At 34.8% G+C, this 22,725-nt stretch overlaps 1 protein-coding gene across 7 annotated transcripts in view; it reads left to right on the top strand.

Moving 5' to 3' along the window:
- Positions 1-22,725, top strand: part of Gria4 (glutamate ionotropic receptor AMPA type subunit 4) — a 335,307-nt gene that overhangs the window by 264,151 nt on the left and 48,431 nt on the right. For 6 of the 7 annotated variants that reach the window (XM_074066811.1, XM_074066812.1, XM_074066810.1 and 3 more), the window contains 5 exons: positions 1,755-1,922; positions 3,264-3,368; positions 8,747-8,857; positions 15,977-16,183; positions 20,937-21,307. In XM_074066811.1, coding sequence (XP_073922912.1) covers positions 1,755-1,922; positions 3,264-3,368; positions 8,747-8,857; positions 15,977-16,183; positions 20,937-21,307 — 962 coding nt within the window. Of the gene's footprint in view, positions 1-1,754; positions 1,923-3,263; positions 3,369-8,746; positions 8,858-10,161; positions 11,363-15,976; positions 16,184-20,936; positions 21,308-22,725 lie in introns of those variants that run through there. The other variant, XM_074066816.1, reaches the window with a different exon arrangement.

The following is a 22,725-nucleotide window of genomic DNA, read 5'->3' as shown; positions in this document are numbered from 1 at the left end:
TATGGCTGGATGTCTCTTTTGCTCTGCACCACTCTGTGTGATACCTGTTCTGATTTCCGGTTCACTTATTTCACAAAAATGGATGCACGTTTTTAAAGCACAGCAAGTACATTTGCTTTTTGGTGCCATCTCTTCTCAGCTTCTTTCTCCCTACTGAAAAAAAAAGCAACAATGTTTTTCTTTTTTCCTCCCTTGATCCTGAAATACTAGCATCACATTTTTCTCTTGCCCTTTATGTCTTTAGCAAGTTTCACTTTTATTTCTTGCTTTTATTTTCTCATCTTTCTAAAAGATGATTTTATGGGCTACTTCAAGATGTATTGGCTCACGAAGGAAAAGGGGTATATTTGTTTTTAGTGTAGCACTTCACCCCAATTGTGAGGGGAGATGCCTATCATTAAGTCTGTTTCATCATGTCCTGGAGGAATACATAGCAAGTCTCTTAATCTTCACGTCTCTTACAAATCCTTCTATTACAAGCTTAATTCTTAGGCCATCTTCTTCTACTGAAAGGTTCTTCATTACAATTTATATAGTATTTCATGTTTTATTTATATTTTCGTTTTTCTCTCACTTGGAATACAAGTTTCCCATATGGTCATATGGCCTAGGTTTGCTTTCTAAAGTTGGAATTTCAAATGAGTTTTCTTCATTTGCAAACAGAAAATGAAGATCATCTTTACTGTCCACAGCGCAATCCCTCCACACAGGTGTAGAATGTGTCAATCAAATGGAAATCACAATATGGAATTCCTGAAGGAGATTATGTCGTTTTGTCAGGATTAGTATTTGCTGCTCTGTCATGACTCAAGAAAATTGTGGCCTATGTTCTGTGTGTCTAGTAATTCTCTAATCAAACTCTACCAAGCATGATCTCCAGGTTAAATTTTCATCTCAGTCTTTCCTCACTTCCTCTCTTACCTTAATAGCCTTTTCCTGGGAACTCATTCTTTTCTCAAAGAGAAGCATGGTGCAGGTATCAGAGTGTTGATGGTCAACACTTCACATCTACTTTGTTGCCTTGGGAAATGAATGATTATCCCTGCCCCACTCCATATAAGCACAGTATATAATGGTACTTACTTCTATTTAGCACAATGACAGGTGCACACATTTCTGTTAACTAAGTAAATGTTATTTCTAGCATTATGTATCTGAAAACAATAAACAATCCCACAATTCTTCTGGGAGTCTGAACAATGACATACACTTCAAGTCAATGAATTTAAATTCAATCTTAAGGAACTATGTTAAGCATTTTGCAGGTGGAAAAGAATAAGATAGCCTAGCCCTCTGGGGGCTCAGCCACCACAATGGACTGCCAGTTTTGTTGTTGTTGGGGAGAGGGTTGGTACTGGGGTTTGAACTCAAGCTTGCTGGGCAGATGCTCTACCACTTAAGCCACTCCTCCAGCCCTGCACATGGTGTTTTATACTCAAGTGTTTATACCTGGACACAACAGAACATCCTCACCTGAGGTCTTTCTTCTCTCACCTTACAGAAAATTATTTTTTAGGATGTCTATTTTTCATAGTGTGTTTTCTCCTTTTAAAATTAGAGTGATGAAATTTGGCATACAGTCTTTGTATTTGATCAAGAATATAAACTTCTGAATTCAGAGTCTAATTTTGAGTGGTTTAATTGCCTTTTGGAGAAGGTGGTGCTTTCGTGCTAAACCCACAGAAACTTAAAACCATTTCTAGTACTAGATAAGATTGTAGCACTTACCATTATCATCACTTTTTTTTGATTAGTATACCTCTGCTCTGACTTATGATGGAGTCCTGGTGATGGCTGAAACATTCCGAAGTCTGAGAAGGCAGAAAATCGACATTTCAAGAAGAGGAAATGCTGGGGATTGTCTGGCAAACCCTGCTGCTCCGTGGGGTCAGGGAATTGACATGGAGAGGACGCTCAAACAGGTCACTCCCAGCTGTATTTAAGTTTAATTCATGTCATAAGTAAAATTTTCAAGAAAACAGAGTAACTTCTCTGAGCATAAATATGTTACAATTGTCATTTCTTAAAGTATCAAGCCATCATCATCTTTGAAACATTTCCAGGTGGAATCGAGGTTTATATTTTATGTCAGTGCATAGTCAGGATAATCAGGGTTATGCTATAGTAATAATATCAAATCCCAGTATCTTAGAACAACAAAGAAACTCCCTCTACACACTCTGGATTTGCAAGGGCCCTGTGCTCACAGTAATCACTCAAGGACCCAAGCTTGTGGAGAAGCTGTCATCTCAAATCCTGCAAAGAGCAGTAGATCCTTGTGGGGAGGCTTTGAACTGACTGTGAAAGGCTGTGTCTCAGTAATGGTGCTCCTCACACCTGCTTGCAGTTTTTATGTCAGAGGGAATCACATACCTTTTAACCCAAGGGGCGCAGGGGATGAAAACTTACCTTGGGTTCAGAATGTGAAAGCAGAGGAAATATTTGGAAAACTCAGCTAGTAACTACCTCCATATATTTTTTAATTTACCTTGTAACTTTGGAGTCAGTGATTAGTTTATTTTATTCCTTTATAGTTATGCAAACATTATTTTCAAATGCTATATATATTTATATGTATATATGTATGTATGTATGTATATATATGTATATATATATATGTGTATATATATATATATATATATATATAATATTCTGAAATGCCATGGATTCAAAGCATAGGTTAAGTAAAAGTGAATTTAAAGTTTGTTATCAGATGGCATGATTATTTTTTTTAAAATATACTATTGGCTTCTTGTATCATAATTTTAATATTAACAAGGAGAAAATATGGTGTGGCAGGGGAATCGAGGTGATCTAATCCATTGTGTGGATGTATAGATAGCACTGAAAAGTAACTATAAACAACTTATATTCATATTGCTGAAAAGGATACTTCAACATTGAGTAAGAGTTCTATTAATTTAAATGAAAACTTCATAATATTAAAAAAAGAAACATCCATCTTCCAAATATGCAGAAAATTGCTTTTATATCCTCTTTCCGATTCTATCCCAATACCTCAGATTCCCAAGAGCATTTCAGTGACTTGGTTAAAGATTATAGTTCTGCATCCCAGGTGGTCATAAAACAAGAAGACGAAGTTAAGAATTTGTTTTTGGCAGAGCTGTGATTTGAACTCAGGGCTTCATGCTTTACTATGCAGGCACTCTACCACTTGACCACTCTGTCAGACCTAGAAGTTGAGATTTCTATAACTGAAATGGCAAATGAATACATGTGTGGGTTTTCTGTTTTCTTCACAGGTTCGAATTCAAGGGCTGACTGGAAATGTTCAGTTTGACCACTATGGACGAAGAGTCAATTACACAATGGATGTGTTTGAGCTAAAGAACACAGGACCTCGAAAGGTGAGTCACAAATGAACTGAGCACAAAGAGAAAAGAAAGATCTGTTTTCCTAGTTTGCACATGATATTTAAAAAGACTTACAGGAGAAACAGAACTGGATATTTGAAATTTTCACTTTTTTTAAAGTGAGTACTTATAACTAGTATTTTCTTGATAAACTGTGCTGAGATAAATTCTTCTATCATATAATTGATATATAATGATTTGCTAAATGAAACTACTAATTTCTACACTACCCATGCAAGCAATATGGCAGTAGGGATCTTAGCAAAAAGAATTCCATAAAACATCCATGAGTGAGACAGAGATGAGAGGATTACAGTTTGAGATCAGCCCTGGCCAGGCCAGAAAGAAAAAAAGTTAGCAAGACCCTAGCTCAAAGAACAAGCTAGGCCTCGCTTTACATGTCTATAATTCCAGCTCTACAAGAGGCAGAGGTAGGAGGATCATGAGCTGAGGTCAGTCTGAACAAAAGCTAAAGACTTTACCTGAGAAGTTACCAAAGCACAAAGGATTGGAGGTGTTGCTCAAGTGGTACAGTGCCTACCTAGCAAGTGCAAAGCATGAGTTCAAACTCCTGTACCACATCAAAAAAAAAAAAAAAACTTTCCAAAATACACCTTAGTGCTTTAATATAATAATAAGCAACAACTTATGAAATTCCTGCTGTCTCAGCACTGGAGTTGGTACTTTGCATAATTTAATCCTCAAAACAAACTTATGATTTGAGTGTTTTTGTATTCTTTTTGTTCAAATGAGAAAATTCTGTTCTGATAAGTTATGGATGTTTATCTCACGTGAGAAAAGAAAGCTTTTAATTCAGATTTGTCTGACTGCAGAACCTTCCTATGTCATGCCCTGACTGAGTAGTCTGCTGTAAGTGGAGTTTATTTTCTTCTGAGGTAGAGAACTCATGTATAGACCAGCAAAGAGAAGGATGTGGAGTTCTAAAAGGAAAAGACCACTTGCAGGTGGAGAAAACACATGAAGGAAGGTTGCCTGGAGGAGGTAGGATTTGAAGCTAGCCATGCAGTCAGAGTTCTGGAAGCCAGACATGAGAGAGGCCTAAGGCAGAGTGGCTAAGGTCTCCTACAGATATGGCACCAGCTTTCCCAGCTGTGCTTTGCTCCTGACTGTCACATGGATATGGTTCGTGTCTACAGGAGGAGCAACCCTTCCCACCTGCTGGTCTGCAGGCTGCCAGTGAATACATAGAAGGCTGAAGCCTATGGGGTCAGGGCCAGCTGGGGCAGGAGTTGGATGGCAGTTGTGGAACCCAGAAGCACCACCATGACAAATTCCTGTGAGGAGACTGCCCAAAGCAAAGGAAGGAGACATGCTTCCTGAGAAGAGCTCAGGGGCTTCCATGAAACCACTCCCTTAATCCTGTGCAGGCACACTGCCAGCAACAAGAAAAAAGGGCCTATTTTAAGGAAAGTCCTGCTGCTAGCTGTGGGGTAGATGGAATACATCAACACCCCCGCCCTAAAAACTTACACTAGGGGCTGTATATAGTGTTCATATCTGTAATCCCAGCTACACAGGAGGTGTAGGTATGAAGATCAAGTCGGAGGTTAGCCCTGGGCAAAAAAATGCAAGACTCTATCTGGAAAAAGAATTCCTAAAGCAAAAGAGGTCTATGGGCATGGCTCAAGTGGTGGAGAACCTGCTTAACAAGCTTGAGGCCCTGAGTTCAAAGCCAGTACCACCAAAAAACAAACAACAAACTGGTGAGTGGGCAGAGGTAGGAAAGGCCACCTTCCTGTCACAGGACAAATCTTGCAAAGTTAGCCAATTAAGCAGAAGCTTTTAATCTGTGTATGTGTTTATTTATTCATTGTGGTACTGGGGTTTAAACTCAGGGCTCACATTTACTAGGCAGGTGCTCTACCACTTGAACTACTCCAACACCCCAAGTAGCTTTTCAAAATGCAAAAGACAACTTCATATTCTACAAAACTAAGTACAGCAATAATGGAAAAAGAAAGCAGGTGCTAACTAGAGGTAATATCAAGTGGGCTATTTATAGTACTGAATCTTTTCATAACTTATTGAAACATCATAGTAATCAAAATTAAGGTTTTTGAGGAGAAAGCTAAAGAGTCAGTTGGAAGGCTGAGGACCAGTGTGTCTTCATGCCCAGCTGACATTCATCTAAGACTCTAAAGAAATATGAAGTGTAGAACGGTATAGACTCATCCGTCTTTGTTTTCCCATGGCAATGATAAATTTGAGTATTCTTTCAAGAATATTAAACTTTAAAATGGGCTTCTGTGAGAGGCTCTATGTTGATGAGACTAGGCAATACGTCTGAAAAGTGAGCAATCATTCTTGTACCTTGAACACTTGCCAGCCATGGATCTGTCTTTGAAAATAGATCAGAGTCAGAGCATCAGTTTGTCTGATTTCTGTAACCAAAAAACTGATGGAGAGTCTCATTAAGCAGAGGCACAAAACTTCCTGAAGTCCAGGCCCCTAAGAATGGAGAAATATTCTTATCATCACCATTATCCCCAGGACTACCAAGGGAATGTTCCAGAACCAGCCTTGCATGATTTCAGGAATTCTTACTGGTAAACATTTCATTTATTGAGAGAAGGTCTGACTTTCCCAAAAATCCGTGGCCACCATGAAATCTACCATTGATTGGACCCATATCATAATGTGAGGCTTTAATTTTTCACAGAATTTCATGTAGATATAAAGTAAGAAGATACAGTTCTGCTTATTATTTTAATTCACCAGCACTTCTGAATCATTTATCATTTTGAGACATCATTGTGAGCCCACAGGTTAAATGCAAGATGTGAAAATCTTGCCCATAATTGAGGATTCTCCAAAATGTGTCCCAGAGCTGTGATTTTTTTTCACGAGATTGTTAATAAAGAAAACAATTTCTTGTCTGAAAGTGGGCTGCTGTGATCTGCCGGGTGGCTATACACTAATGGACTGCTAAACTGTAAAACCCATAGTCATCTGACATAATTGTCATGTGGGATTAAAAAGAAGTCACTGGTATTTTTTAAGTACACATAAAAATTGAGGAAAAGGTAGCATCTCAAAGGTATACTTGTTTTCAAGTTAAATTTTTCACAGAATTACTAAATAAGTGCCAGCTAGAAGTGGATTTGCATGGATAATTGAAAATAATTGCTGAATTTATATATTCCATAATTTAAGATCAAATCAAAAAGTTAGCAAGTCATATAAATGAAAATTCCTGCCCCTTATCTATTCGGTTATTGATTTATATATGCAACACTTGCAAAAAATATACTCCCTCTTTCTTTTTTTTAATTATTTTTTATCATGTTATTGTTGTACAGGGGATACATTGTGACATTTCTGAAAGTGCTTACTATATTTCTTAGTTAAATTCACCCCCTCCATCATTCTAGTCCCTCTTTCTGGCATGCTAGTGCTTACTTTATTTTAATGTGTTCATAAATACTAACATGGGCAATTAAGACTCTTTGAGGAAGGCAACAGAGCCTTTCAAAACACAGTACAACAAATAGTGAATGCAGGCCAGCAAGCAAATATATATATTTTATTGAAGAAATGAGTTTTATGAATTGCATCAAGAGATTAAAAAACAGAAATTTGGCAGGGATTAAATGAACCCTCATGTTGGGAGGCTATGTAACATAAGAGCAAAGGGTATGGAGTTGGTGTCATACAGACCTGAGTTTTGAATTCTGGCCCCACTAGAGTGTAATGTATAATTTCTTTAAAATTCTAAAATAGATCTTCATAGTTCAAATATGGATAAGAGCACCAGCCTGTACATTTGCTGTGTATTAACTTTACAATGCGTAAAATAACAAGCATTGTGTACAATGTCTGCCTCAGAACAAGCACTCAGTATGTTATTGCCGTCCCTTAAATAAATTAAAGAATCTTCCATTTTCAGTAACATCCCATTGTAACAGTTACTTTTAAGGTACTTAACTAAAAGGCTTTCACTTCATTTTTTATTTATGATTCATTGATAATACAAGAAAGTTCATGTAAAATTCCATATAAGCATATAGTGTATCTTATATTCCCTTAACTCCCTCTCCTCACTCCCCTTTATTTTATTATTAATATTATTATTTATTAGTTCTGCAGGGAACATTTCTACATCTGCTTACATTGTTCCTTGGTTAGGTTTTCTCCCACCATCACTCTCCCTCGCCCTCCTCCCCACTGCTTAAAACAATCACAAAAGGTTTCATTTTTCTATTTCATATAAGTATATAAAATAAATAAACTGTATTCACCCTCCTTTGTTCCCTCCATTCACCTTCCCTCTCCCCCTCTTTTCCAGGACCTATTTTACAGTCCTTCATTTTTAATTGCATATTCATTGTTCAAAGGGGTTTCTCACTGTTATCTCAGCTGCGAATGTATGGTGCTTTGTTAAATTAACCCTTTTATCACTCTTGCTTACCCTTTCCGTCCTACCTCCTATTAGTCAACAACTTTCACAATGTTTCATTATGTCATCTACCTGCACAGATGCGATGTATTTTGATATTGTTGACTATCATTCTCTTTGGTGTGTTTCTTTATGCTATATCCATACATATATGGTTAACAACCCCTGGTGCCCTTTCCATGTTGACTCTCTCCTATTAACACCCACACACACAACAGTGTCCCTTTGGCACTAAAATCCCATTTCTGTTGTTACTTTTATTACATTAAACCAAAATTCCGCATATAACTGAACACACATGATATTTGACTTTTTGAGCTTGGCTTATTTCACTCCGTATGCTGATCTCCAGTTCCATCCTTTTTTACTTCTTAACAACAAAATAAATGATTTTAAATTAAAAATATAAATTTAAATGTAAACTTTGAAAATGAATATATTAATATTCATCTGTGATGTTCTTAGCATTTCAGTAAAGGTACTGTTCTCTAGTGGTTGGGTTGTATCAAAACAAAAACCATTTCTATATTGCTTTTTAGATATATAAATTTTTTTTCTTGAAAGTATTCTTTATAAATCAGGCTATTCCCTTTGCCATACAATCTGTAGCTTTTGTGATAAAATCATATAAATTAATTTTAGGCAGCACCAATTCATCTCACTGGAAGAGAATCTCAACATTCACAGAGTTCCATCTGTGTCTGTTCCTCTGGGAATTACTCTTTCCCAGTGTACCCTATGATTACACATTGGAATCTGCTAACTACTTAATAAGGCAGTATGTTTAACACCAAGAAAACTGGTGCATCATCAACTTTTAAAACTTCCAAATATCTTTTTTTTTGTATTTGAAATTTGGTTTTATTGCTTACTTATTTACATCACTCATTGTTCCAAGGAGAGGTAGAGTCAACTCTTACAAAATATGTTTTCAAGTATTTTCTTTGTTTGGCAGGTTGGTTACTGGAATGACATGGATAAATTAGTCTTGATTCAAGATGTACCCACTCTTGGCAATGACACAGCAGCTATTGAGAACAGAACAGTAGTTGTAACCACAATTATGGTAAGTTTTGGTGTGTGCTTTATGGTGTTCCGTTTTGTTCACAGGCTATTTTAACTCCCCAGCCATGGCGAGCAGGGAGGGCAAAAGCTGAATTTTAGCAGTGGTGACATGAGTGTTCTGATTCACCAAAGTCTATTGAGGCTTTGAGTAGGTTTGTCCTAAGCCTTGAGTCCATTCAGTTCTCTTATCTGTATTACCTTGTGTTGCACCGTTGTTCTTGGGGAAATGGTCAGATGTTAAAAATTGAGACTGTCAAGCTCTACTGGAAATGTATGAAATACTGAGACACAATACAGAATAGTGAACATGAAAAAATCAACATCCCATCATGAAAAAATTCAGTAGAAAACAACTTATTATTGTTATTATGTTTTTAAAAACATCTATGTAATAATAAATAATAGTGTTTGAGGTGATGATCTTCAGATAGTTTAATCATCTGAGAATGTTTGTCTTATCTGTTTATGATAGTGGAGATGTTCATGTGAAGATTTTAATGGGCATGTTTTATATAACTGAATGCTTTAGAAATCAATTTCATTTTGTATTTATTTTTAATATGAAGAGTTTTTACACTGATTATTTTTCTCATTGACAAGTGAGAAATAAACATCTAAGTTATTGGACCTCTAGGGATAAAGAAAAATATGATTACTTCATCTTATCATATCATAAAATGAAAAATACTCAAAATTTTAAGACTTTCTCAAGGAGGTTATCATAAAATTGCCTTTTAAATAATAGAATACCTTCTGTATTTTTCTCTTCTAAAGTCAAACATGCCTTTTAGAGTCAATGGTAGTCAAAGGAGATCAATAGTTGGTGACCTGTTCTATCTAATTTAAAGTTATGCATCCTCAGCTCACTATCTCTATAGGCAAAATATATTATTGATTATTTTTTAAAGTACTTACTTGAAATGAAATGGAAGTATTTTATGTAATTTGGTTTTTAGTTTACATTATTTTAATTTTTAGCTTTAGGCTTTTATTCAAGTTTTTTCTAAAGCTGACATTGAAGTCAAAGCATGAGTTATCAAAGAGAAGCTTTCATGTGTTGCAATTAGTTACACCTGTGTTGAATCACTAGTTAGCAATTTATTGTAATCTGACAAGCCTTGACTGGAAGTTTATTTTAGAATACAAACTAACCAACATCAGTGTTTGTATAAACCTTCTAAATTAATTGTGTAATATTTGCATGGGACTTGAAAAGCAATAGATATATAGATATATATTTCTTTTCCTAAAAAAAAAGACACAGTAATGGAAAGTTATGCTTCAGTACAGTCCTCCTCTTTTCAGCCTCTGATGAAGAATCCAATTTTAAGAAATTGATCAAGAAAGGAAGAGTTCCACGTGGTTCGACCATTCCTAACTAAGGCTCAAGTCTTGTTCTCCTGTGTAATAAATTTAAGCTTATTTTTCATGTGGGATTCTTCTTGGATGACCAACTATGGACTACCAGAAAGCAATTTTTTAAAAAGAAATGCGATTTGTCTGAGATATTAAAATAGAAGAAAAATTAATTTCATCTTTCTCAAGAAAATAGATGTTGAAAAAAGAAACACTTAGCAATTCTGACATACCAGTTCCCATGTTGTAAAATGAGGTCATTGTACAGAAATGATGGAAGTACATTACTCCTATTTCCAAGGGTAGATTTTCTAAAAGTCAAAATCTCTGAGTTTCTGTGCTTGTTTTCTGAATATATGGAAATGTTTTCTTTAGGAATTTTTTGAAATTTTGCCTGTTTTATGAAATAACTGTATCAGTGTTCATTGTAGGTATAATCTAGAGCCTCTCCTTTCCCTCCTTGTTATTGAAAGGGTTGGCTGTAAATTCTTAAAGATAAAATTCTGAATTAATTTCCCAAGCATGGCTAGTTGTCAGGAAGCATGCTATCCAAAAAATGACTGATTGAAAAAATTCAGCTGTTTCCTATACATATGAAGACTATTCTGTAAAAATTATGTTTGACAGTAATACCATCAATATTTTTGTTACTGAAATAGTATAATGCTAGTGTCTGTCTTTTTGTATAAAAATGTAATCTTCACTTACATAATACCTGGTATTTGCAGCTGCATAACCATTCAGTAATTCAAAAAATCATGCTAGAATCCTTTCCCTGGAAATGTTCTTTCTATTTACTTTTGCTGAAAATGAAGCCCAGGACCTATGACAACCTTACCATCCATTTGTTTTTGAAAGAAATATGATTCCTTGTAGAGGAGTGAGATATTGACACCTGCATGTAACAATCCCCAAAATTCATTTTAAAACACCCAACACAAATGGAATTGGCTAGAGGTTGGAATATGTGCAATATAGAAATCTAGATACAGAATAAGAGAATAAGGCTGAGAATGAACACTGGAAATCATTAGTTTTGATCAAAATTGATATGTTGTTGCTTGTCTTTCCTTTGTGTATGCTATTATTTATATGTTGATACACTGTAATTATATATGCTATTGTTAAATAAAATTGATTGAGAAATTCAGTTATTCATTCATAAATATTTATTGAGCGTCTGCTGTGTGCTAGGCACAGTTATAGACTTTGGAATGTGTCAGAGAACAAAACAGACAAAACTGCTGCATACAAGAAACATAATTCATGATCATAATAGCTATCATTCTTAAATAAAATGTGTTAGCTTTTGGTACTGTGGAAATTTATTTTTTCTTACAATAGTGTTTATATCTATAATGTGACGAATTTATTCCAGCTGAATGTAATCAACTTAGCTAAATCTAAATAGAAAATAAATTGACAATACTATAATTTATCTTTAAGCTTTGACTATAAATTTTATAAAATATCTAATAGTCATGAGACTGAGACTATATTGATTTTGCTTTTTTGTATCCAAAGCAATAATTCTTTAAGAATCTAAGGCAAATTAAGTCAAACCTAAGCCATGGGGTCAGGATAAGTACAATAATTTACAAAAGACACTAGGGGAAGAGAGGGTGGTGATGTCTCCTATAACCTCACCACTGCCTGTGGCTATTGAACTCTCTAGAAAAGGAGAGATGTTGCAGTGATAATTTAGACAAGTCCTTTCCCTCAAAGCTTTTCTGCTGAAGATAAGGTATGACATGTTACTCAGCTAAGGCAATATTTCCTACCATCTTAGAGCATAACAACTCTTTGGAAACATTTTCCATAAAATCAAATTATGATTTGATTCAAAATGTCAAAAAATTAAAATGTATTTATCTTCTTCATTGCATAAAATATTAACTCCCCCTTCCCACATATGCCAAAGGGCCTATAACTCAATTGGTTTTTAAATAAATTATGTTGGCTAAACTCAAAATTACATAACAATTAAATTTACTCATTTTTTCTAAATTGAGTGATAAAATTTTCATTTCTACTTTTAAGAAATGAACCCATGTGATAAATTATCTATGACCCATTAAGATTTTTTGAAGAAAAGCAAATATCCACATAGGAAATATTGGTTGATATCACTGATTGTTATTATTTTGTCTCTTTTCAGTAGTAATTGCAGTGGCTATATTTGGGATATCTAGAAATAGGAAACCACCTTACTTCATTTACATAAACATTTTCATAAGCATGTCCTAATGTAGCAGCTTTAGACAAATAGCTATATTTTTCCTGGTATCACAGAGCAGATGTAACATTCCATTCATTATAGAAATTGTCTTAATAAACTCATAATCACTAAGAAGTAATGCATGAAATATAACTTCTAAGAAAGTATTGTCCTGCAGAGCACAGTATTTAATATTAAAGAAGGAAGGTTACACTCATAAAAGAGAAGTAAGAGGTTGTATTTCACTCCTCTGATCCATTTTTACTCACAATTGAACACTTGAGATTCCATATGACTGCTTTGCAGGAAAGCCCCACAAATTCCCCTTAATGATTTTCTAGAATTTATTTTTATTACATTGAAGATATTTGACATTTTGTTCACCCAGGTAACCCTAAAACTTTATGTTAAATCTCCTCATATGCATTGTTTAAAGAGTTAAAAGCAGATAAATATCAAATTAGGATTGGGCAAATGAGGTTAGAAGTGTTAAAGATTTGCTAGTCATTTGGAGTTGTCATGAAAGAAAAGCAAAATGAGACACACTCAGAGAATTTGGGTAGAGCTGAACAACTCTGACAGTCTTGTGCAAGGAAAGTCCTGGCTTTGTCTCCTTTGCTCTTCCCACCTCCTAGAGAACAATCACTGTGTTGCTCTTATGCTGTGTTCCTCTCTCGTCCTGGATCAGGGTCACTGTTTATGGCCCTGGTCATGCAAAAAGTCTAGCTAAATGATCAACATCTTCAGTAAGCTGAAGGTTGTTCTAGCCTTGGTTGGTTCCTCAGCAGGAACACAGAAGCCCGATGGATCCCAGCCCAAAAGGAAAATTGAAAATAAAAACTTAAAGAAGGCACTAAATAAATACTTTACTCATAAATACATAAGCCTGCTTCAGATAGGATGACCTATTTATTTCAAGTCAGTCTTGACTTTCCTTTTGAAGACTTGAATCAGAAGTTCTAATATAATTGCCTTGTGGTGATATCCCTATAAAAGGGAGAACTGATGTACTATTCTTACTGAGTTCCATCTATGTGCCAGACACTATGCAAAAAATTGAAGAGTTTTTAATCTCCATTATTTACTCAAAGCATCTTGTGAAGTCATTGGCTAAAGTCACTGAAGCTCATTTTTAATCTTGTTCCTTCTCTTGATAAATTATAGGAAATCTCAACTAGTTGCATGTATCTTGATGCATACAAAAATAGCTTCAGAAAGTCCAGGTATTTCAAAATGTAAGCCTAACTCACACTTCTGTCACTTGTTAGCTCTGTGAAATTGAACAATTTGCTTCACTTCTCTGACTCTTAATGTTCCCATATGTAAAATGAGAAATGCTTACTTCAAGGTGTCAGCGTGAAAAGTAATGGAAGGACATACTTAACTTACCATTCCATCTGACAAGAGTAGCATTAAATAAGTAAGAGGCATTATTATTTTTCAGTACTAAATTTTACTATTTCCCACTACACACACTCTTTTACCCTTGTTACAAAGAATTTATGGTGGTTTCCATCCCAAGAGGACAAGGGCAATTTTTATTTTTATTTCCTTAGCTCCCAGCAAACTACCTAGCACACAGGAGATATTTAATGTGTTCAATTAAATAATAAACATGCAGTGTTTGTTTAGCAAACTGTTAAATGTATAATATAGAAAGAATTTAACAATTAGATTACATGCTAGCTACAGAAACTTCTATACACAAGTTAATATAGTTATATATAATACATACATATATATGTGTATTACTTTATACATAATACATAAGTGCTCTGGTTCTTATACTTGCTCTAACTGTACTACCACTTCAATTAGAATGTTAAGAATTTTACAAATACGTAGCTCTTGCTGTTTTCTCTATAATCGTCCATATTTTAATTGGTCTATTGCAAAAATAGAAAGAAAGAATGAGCTCACAATAATTACTGATATTTTATAACATATGATAAAAATTCACTACCTTGCAGTAACTTGCTAATCTTCATAATCACATTCATAATTTGAAAAGCCTTTTAAATTTTCAGAATGTTCTCTACAAGATAATAAATAACTTTCATCAAATGAAAGAAGGGAAAACTAGTTGCCCTAGTTTTATAGGTGGATAAATTGTCTTTACCCTGTTCCACTATTAGAATATTTATCAAATGCAAAGAGGTGAAAGATTTCTGGGTCCCTTGGCCATGGCAAGCAACGGCAGAACTTAAGAAAATAGTACACGGAGCAATCATGGACAATTTCACCCTGCAGAATCATTTGAGGCATCTCTGTGAGAAAATAAAACAATGTTTCATTTACATATTTTATTGTCTTTGAAATGGGGTTCTACATTACAAAGTACTTACAAACAAAATCAGGATTGGTGTTGTGCAAAGTAAGTTACCTTTTAATTCAGAGCTCCAAGAGCAAGTTCAGCTTCCCCAATTACAAATTTGTTGGGGAAAAGAGGAGTCCCAAGAGCAATTGCTAAGTGAAGTTTATAGCACAATTTTATGAAATATTTCAATAATGCTGGGGCTGGAGGGGGATAGTCCTTGTCCACAAATGACTGGGAACACTGACAGGACTTCCTCCATATTGCAAGTTCACCAGGCTATCTTTTGGTTGGTGGCTTTAGGAACCATTTATAAAATCGAATGCTTTTTTGCCATCATGTCCCTTTGGTTGAAGTCTTTAAATGGATTGTGTGTGTGTGTGTGTGTGTGTGTGTGTGTGTGTGCGTGTTAACTGAAAACTATCCAGTAATTATTAGCTCACAGTAAACTTTCATTTTATAAGGACATTCACAATAATGCTTCTTCCTATTTTCTGTCTTACTTCCTTAGAAAAATTAATGGGATTGTCACTTGAGGTTTGTACTTATCACAACTGGAAGAGAATTATTAGCTTTCATTAGGAACACATTTTATAATAGACTTACGACTCATGCAGAGCAAATCTTATATAAAGTTAAAATACTGGACAACAATAGAAAAGCAAATGTAATGGAAATAACTGACTATATAGGATTTTGAGGCTATTGATTTACTTCCTGAACAATGGCACAGCAAGTACTTGCTGTGAGAGAAGTGTCTTGCCAAACATTAGCGATCAAAAAAAAGCAATTCATAGCTCTATGTGGCTAAAAAACTGCAGAATATGGATGCATGAAAACTTGAATAAGTCTTTCAACTACGTGACACTGACCACCAATTTCATGAAGTGTTGTGGGGATAACAATTTCATTGCCAAAGAAGATAACTTAGGGTTCTCTAGAAAATTACTAATGGGCATTTTTCCTGTTACAGTCACAGTGCTGGGTAGGTAATAACCATTCTGTGGGAAAAATCACTTCAAACACTTTACTTTTAGTGTCTACTATAATTCTGATATACATCTAAGCATATTTACAAATTAATCTTATTATGAATTTCTAGCCACACCAAATCTTATGTGTACCAATACTAAATATACTCAGTTTTGTCAAAATCTTAAACTGAAAAGTTACATAAAGGTTTTTAAATGTTTTATAATTTCTCCTTTACAGTTCTACTTCTCTCATTATAGGAATCCCCATATGTTATGTACAAGAAAAATCACGAAATGTTTGAAGGCAATGACAAGTATGAAGGCTACTGTGTAGATCTGGCATCTGAAATTGCAAAACATATTGGTATCAAGTATAAAATTGCCATTGTTCCTGATGGAAAATATGGAGCAAGGGATGCAGACACAAAAATCTGGAATGGCATGGTAGGAGAACTTGTTTACGGGGTAAGCAAATCCATTTATTGAAGAATGTACTTACATAAACCAGGAACTTCTTTTCTCTCAGGCACACCTCAATTTTTAAACATTTATTACTATTAAATTTAAAACTATGCTCTAAGAGACAAGTGGAAGCACATGTTTCCCTATTCCACTAAAAATGCAATTCCCAAATAATGAAATTGACACAGAGATCAGAAGAGAGAAAAAACTCAGAATATGCTGTCCTACTTTTTTTTAAAAAATGGACTTAAGCATCTGTGGTGCCTCATCCCTTAATCCTGGTGTTGTGACCCCATAGAACTATAAAGCAAATCCACTAGTAATCTGCTATTTGATAATTATATGAACAGATTTCCTTCAAGTTGGTCATGATTTTAGTGAGTTACTTATATCCCTGTTGTTGAAAATTGCTCATAAATGTCTTTTAAGTAACTGCTGACCACCACACTACTTTATTATTCATTCATGTGAGATTTGTACAATTATGCAGAACACCATAAAATTAAATTTTGTGTGATGCATCATTTTTTCATTCTCGCATGCAGAAAAAAACACAGAGGCTAGAATTTTTTTTCCAAAGCAGGCCTCCCACAAAGCATGCTATGCCCTTCATTTGAGTGTACCAGACACAGAGTGTACACACTGATAGCCAAGGGCAAATACAGCAATGACTTTCCTGCTTGAATGAATCAAGTCCACTCTCTTCAGCAACCACTGCAGTGTCAAATCAAATTGGCAGTTATCAAATGCAAGTGATGCTATGATTTTTCAAAGGTCCAGAATCCAAAACTACAGTACACTGTAAGTGCTATTCATCAAGTAACCAATAAAAGTGACATACACTTGAAATATATTCTGAAATTTCCTAAAAGCCAATTCATATTTGACAGAGTTCACTTTCAAAGCATACTATCTCTGATTAAGATGCCTTTGACATGAAGAATTACATGAAGAGTCATCCTTTCCTAGAAAAGAGTAAAGATGCCAGTTTTAAGAATGAAACTGATGTCCACAGAGGGACTCACATTCCCAGACAAAACTGCAATTCAATAGTTTCATGGTTTTGCACTCTGCTTTTCAGACCATGAAGCAATGAACATTTTCTGCACAGTCCACCACAGTAGCTAAAACCTCAGCAGAAAGGAAATTGTTTGACATTAAAAAGAAATCAGTTTTATATCATGAGGAAGAATTGCTGACTACTTAGGTGACTCTGAATGAGTGGGAAATGCAACTTAAAAAAAGCACAACATATTTAAACACAAAATTCTTCAACAATTTCATACTGAGTTTTAAGTTCCAAAGACAAAAGAGCTCCTCATACATTTGTTTATGCTTAATATTTTAAACTTATGATACAATAGGCCAAATTTAGATGTGGATATTATTCAAGGTGTTAGAACTACAGGCTGAATATCCTTGTTCAAAATGTTTGGGAACACAAGGGTTTCAGAATGTGTATTTTTTTCAGAATTGTGAATATTTTCATACACATAACAAGATATTATAGAGAAAGACCCCAAGTTTAACACAAAATTCACTTCTGTTTCATGCACACCATGAAGACAATTTTATATAATATATTAAATAACTTTATGCATGCAGCAAAGTTTCTGTGTATTGCATCACATTTTGATTACAATCCACAACATATGGAATTTTCTACTTGGGGCTTCATGTGGATGCTCAAAACATCTGATTTGGGGGCACTTCATATTCCTTATTTTCGCATTAGTGATTCTCAACTTGTGCATTAGTTCAATTATGTCAGAAAACACTATTGAGTATTTTATCTCAGAAAATTATATTCGGTGTACTAATGAGTAATGGATGGACTGACTGACCCGAATTACTTTCTGAGACATTTATTACACATCTTTCCTGTAGAATCCCTATCCACTGGGCACCCCAGGCTCACCCCTTTCCAAGTGTTCTAACCAAGCTTTATTTTGAGGAAATTATTTAAATAATGAAGACAAATGATATAGACAGAGTAGAACAATAAACAAATTATATCACTAATACTCATGTCACAGTTACAAGAGTCCCACAGTCATACAGTTGCCAGAGGGAGAGAAGATAGCATAGAAGTCATTGGTAACATAACACTCTCTTTGGCCAGCCTGGGAAAGCTGAAAGACCCATCTCTGCCACTCAATCGTCTACTTTTATGCCAAAAGGAATCTTCTTCCATGTCTCTTATACTTTGTAGGATTTGATACTTTTCATTCTGGTCATCTATTTGTGTTGAACAGCACCTCATGTCTCCTCAAATGCCTTTTCTTTTATGATTTCTTCTGCCTTTTGTGGTAACTTATATACATGAAAAATTTCAGAAGATCCTACATAGAACAATGTAGAATGTGAAAGGTGGTATTTCACATCAGTGAAAGGTCTCATTATCCATTCATTCCTGTTAGAAAAACAAGACAATCACTTGGAAAATTAATGGTTTTGTAATAATTCATTATAAAATATACACTGATTTTATACTAGAATGTGATATGTAATATTGATATGATGGTTGTTCTAAAGCATAAAACAAAACTCTGGAAACACAAAAAGTTAAGTTTACATAGGTACAACAAAATTTAAAACATAACATTGCAGCCAGGCTTGGTAGCGCATACCCATAATTCTAGCACTCAGGAGACCGAAGCCGGAAGATTGTGAGCTCAAGGTTAGCTTGGGCTATGTAGCAAGTTTGAAGTGGCAATAAAACTACAACACTGAATTATAATTTTCCACACAGAAAATTTGCAAAGATAAACAGGAATGAAGATAAGCAGGTGGTTCCTGGGGCTGTTGTTGCTTTCCTGCAGTTAGTGCTGGGGACACTGCAAATTTGCATTGTGATTCTGAAGAAAAGTGGGTAAAATACATCATGAGCAGCAAAAAAAGGTCATTATCATTTAGACCAGTAATTCTGTTTCTAAAATTCATTTGTTTTTCAGTGCTTGGGATCAAAGCACTCTTCACATGCTCTACCACTAAGCTACACCCCCAGACCTAGAAATTTATATTAGATGATTAAGACACATGGGGGGGCACTTGTCTGTGAAAACATTCATAGCCACTATCTTAACTTGTGTAAAACTGGAAACTATATATATATTGCATTTGACACAATCTTTGCAATAATTGAAACTTATTTTAAGTTTATATATTGAAATGAGAAAGTGTTCATATTCTTTTGAGAAAAGAAATTATAAAATATAATGTTCTGTATTACGTATTTTTAAAAAAGGAAAAAGTATTTACAGAGCAAAAATCTAATGGGGCATAGAGAAAAGAACAAAATGTAGGTGATAGGAGTGAGAAAACATTTTCCAATTTGCTGTCTGTTTTTATATACAAATTTTTCTGTAACTAGTTCAAATGTTGGTTTTATGTGGAAAGTTACACAAATAATGATAACTATGGGAAAATTATCCTCTCTCAGTGTTTCTGGCTCTTGCGTATGTAGGCATTTATGATGAAAGTGATATTTATTCCCACTTGCACATGTCTAAGCCCAACGCTGAGTCTCCCAGTGGAGACCATGATGTCAAGGTCCCTTCCCTATTTCCTTCTCCACTGGCCCTGGCAAAAAACTGGAGGCCTGAAGACACACAGAACTGATGTGAGAGTGGCAGCCTCTGTGTAAGAACACATATGTTCAGTTAGATTTCTGATTCTATTTTGATGTCAAATATTTTTATTTTAAAATAAATCAAAATGCCTTTTAAATGTGCAGATTATATAACAGTTTCATCTCTACACCACATTTTATTTCATTTGATTTAACAGTTGGCATGATTAAGCAGGCTCAGATCCCAGACTTCACATGGTGTGTGAAACTACTCACTCCGGATCTCATTTCCATCATCTACAAGACAGTGAGAAGCATGAGATTGTTAGGAGAATTCAGTCAGCCCTTTCAAATATTTTGATCAACACCAGACATGAAATACCTCAACACATGTTCACTAATATCCTATTAATGATTTTAATAGGTAGCCACATTAACATGTGGAGGTAAACAGGCAAGAGAGTGTCTTCATTTTACAGATACAGAAACAGGCTTGAACAATTCCATAAAGTCACAGAACCCTGAATGATCATAATATCTGAGAATTAAATATCTAGGAGTTATAGTGTTACATAATCTTCTTTCAAAAATTGGAAGTAGAAAATCAGAGTGCAGGCATAGCAGGAAATGTATACCAATTTTCAGATTTTTGTGTATGGGCTGCTTTGAAGAATGTTGTCAAACAAAGGTTTTACTTTTATCATAAAACACAGACTTTATGATCAGCTTCTCATAGCTGGAAAAGAATAAATAAGAAATGACTGTTTGAAATTTGCAATGCATAGTAATAAGGGGTGGCCAAATAATGAATCATGGCAACATTCCAAATGAAACAGACAAGGCTGAGGCCTAGCACCATTCCTGGCCAAAAAAATCCAAAACTTTAGCCATATGGAAAGACTGTTAAGTTGTCCTCTGCACTGTCCTAGACCCTTAAAGACTACTCACAGTAATCTGAGTTCAAGTTATTTTGTTTCTCCACTTCTTTCTGTATTTCTCATCCTTTTATCTAACTACTAGGACCAATAAAAATGTTTTGTGCTCTCCAGCATGGGAGTTCACTGTTGACACTCCTCCCAAAAAGTTTAGAAAAAAATGCATGACTGGTTAACTTTGTCACTGTGATGCCAATTGCTTCATGAAATCCACTAACCTGCATGTTTCCATGTGTCTTTTCTCTTCCAGAAAGCAGAGATTGCTATTGCCCCTCTGACAATCACCTTAGTGAGAGAGGAGGTTATTGACTTCTCTAAGCCCTTCATGAGTTTGGGCATATCTATCATGATCAAAAAGCCTCAGAAATCAAAACCAGGAGTGTTTTCCTTCTTGGATCCTCTGGCCTATGAGATATGGATGTGCATCGTCTTTGCCTACATTGGCGTCAGTGTGGTCTTGTTCCTAGTTAGTAGGTTTAGTCCGTATGAGTGGCACACGGAAGAACCAGAGGATGGAAAGGAGGGGCCTAGCGACCAGCCTCCCAACGAGTTTGGTATATTTAACAGCCTCTGGTTTTCCCTGGGTGCTTTTATGCAACAAGGATGTGACATTTCACCCAGGTGAGTTTCAAAACTTAGCTGTCTTCACCAATTTCCCAATAATTTTAAGTGCTGTACAGAGTATCTCTCTATATACATTTTTTTTTCCCGTGGGTGTTACCTTCTAGGTTAACTTTTTGTTTTGTTTTTTTTTTTTTTTAGAAATTCAATATATTTTGAGAGTGTAGGATTGTACTTTGATTCTTTTTTTTTCTTTTATTATTCATATGTGCATACAAGGCTTGGTTCATTTCTCCCCCCTGCCCCCACTCCTTCCCTTACCACCCACTCCACCCCCTCCCTCTTCCCCCTACCCCCTCAATACCCAGCAGAAACTATTTTTCCCTTATTTCTAATTTTGTTGTAGAGAGAGTATATACATTCTTTTCCTGGAACAGCACTATTTGAAATGTTAAAATAATGCAATTCTCATATTACCCTAAGTATATTCATAGCCAATTCTGTCTAAGCTAGCACAAAACATGGATATATCATAAAGGTTAACTCTCTCAATAGAAAACTGACCATAATCCGTTGGAACTCTCAAAAATCATTTTGTGTAAAAATTTCATTCAGTGGTTTTACAGAGGATAATTCAAATCTAAATTGTAGAATTGCACTAATATTGATTTTTATCTCCTTTAAAAAGCAAATTTTGTTGCTATTGTGTTCATCATCAAAAAATCTTTGTTGAATTTGCTATTCAACTCAAGTACCTTAAGGGAGACTTCAGTCGTGGAGTTTCCTAAAACCTGAGTCAATGCAATTTACAAAGGTATTATTTTATATAACAGCACATAAATAAGCTAAGCAATAGGGGAAAGCCAACAGTGTAAACACTATGCTAGTTTTATAACTGTTTTTCAATATCTACAGTGTCATGGGTGACTTCCTTTGAATACCACAAAGACATTACTCAGTATTGCATTCACCAAAAGGCAGCTTGTTGTAAAGAAAAAAAAGCCTGATTTCTGCCACAGAGAAAGTAGTCAAAAGTATAAAAAGTAAAGTATTAGATTTAATTACTGACTTGTACTAGCCTCTCCAATATATATTTATTTATAAATATAAAACTTCTCAAAAAAGAAGAATTTTGCCCCAATTCAGTTCATATTGCTTTAAGACCTAGGAAAACTGTAAATCTGCATAAGTATTAGTACCAATAACTTTCAATTAATGAACTGAGAATCAAATCAAATTAAGTGATGATCTTTAAAGACCAAGATTAAGCAAATATTAAGTTAAAAATAGATATCCCTTTTATAATAATAAGTAGTAATGGAACATTTCAAAGTTATCCACGCCATGGAAAATATGAAATGAATCTTCACATTTAAAAAAATGTGCCGCAAGAAATTTAAATACTTTGATGGTCTCAGTAATGGAAATCAATTATAAATATTCCCTGGAATTTTTTTCTTCATCTCATTTTAATTTTT

The sequence above is a fragment of the Castor canadensis genome, chromosome 2 (assembly GCF_047511655.1).
Source record: "Castor canadensis chromosome 2, mCasCan1.hap1v2, whole genome shotgun sequence".
Classification (NCBI taxonomy): Eukaryota; Metazoa; Chordata; class Mammalia; order Rodentia; family Castoridae; genus Castor; species Castor canadensis.
Note: the sequence above shows the minus strand (reverse complement) of the source record. Positions and strands in the feature narration are given on the sequence as shown.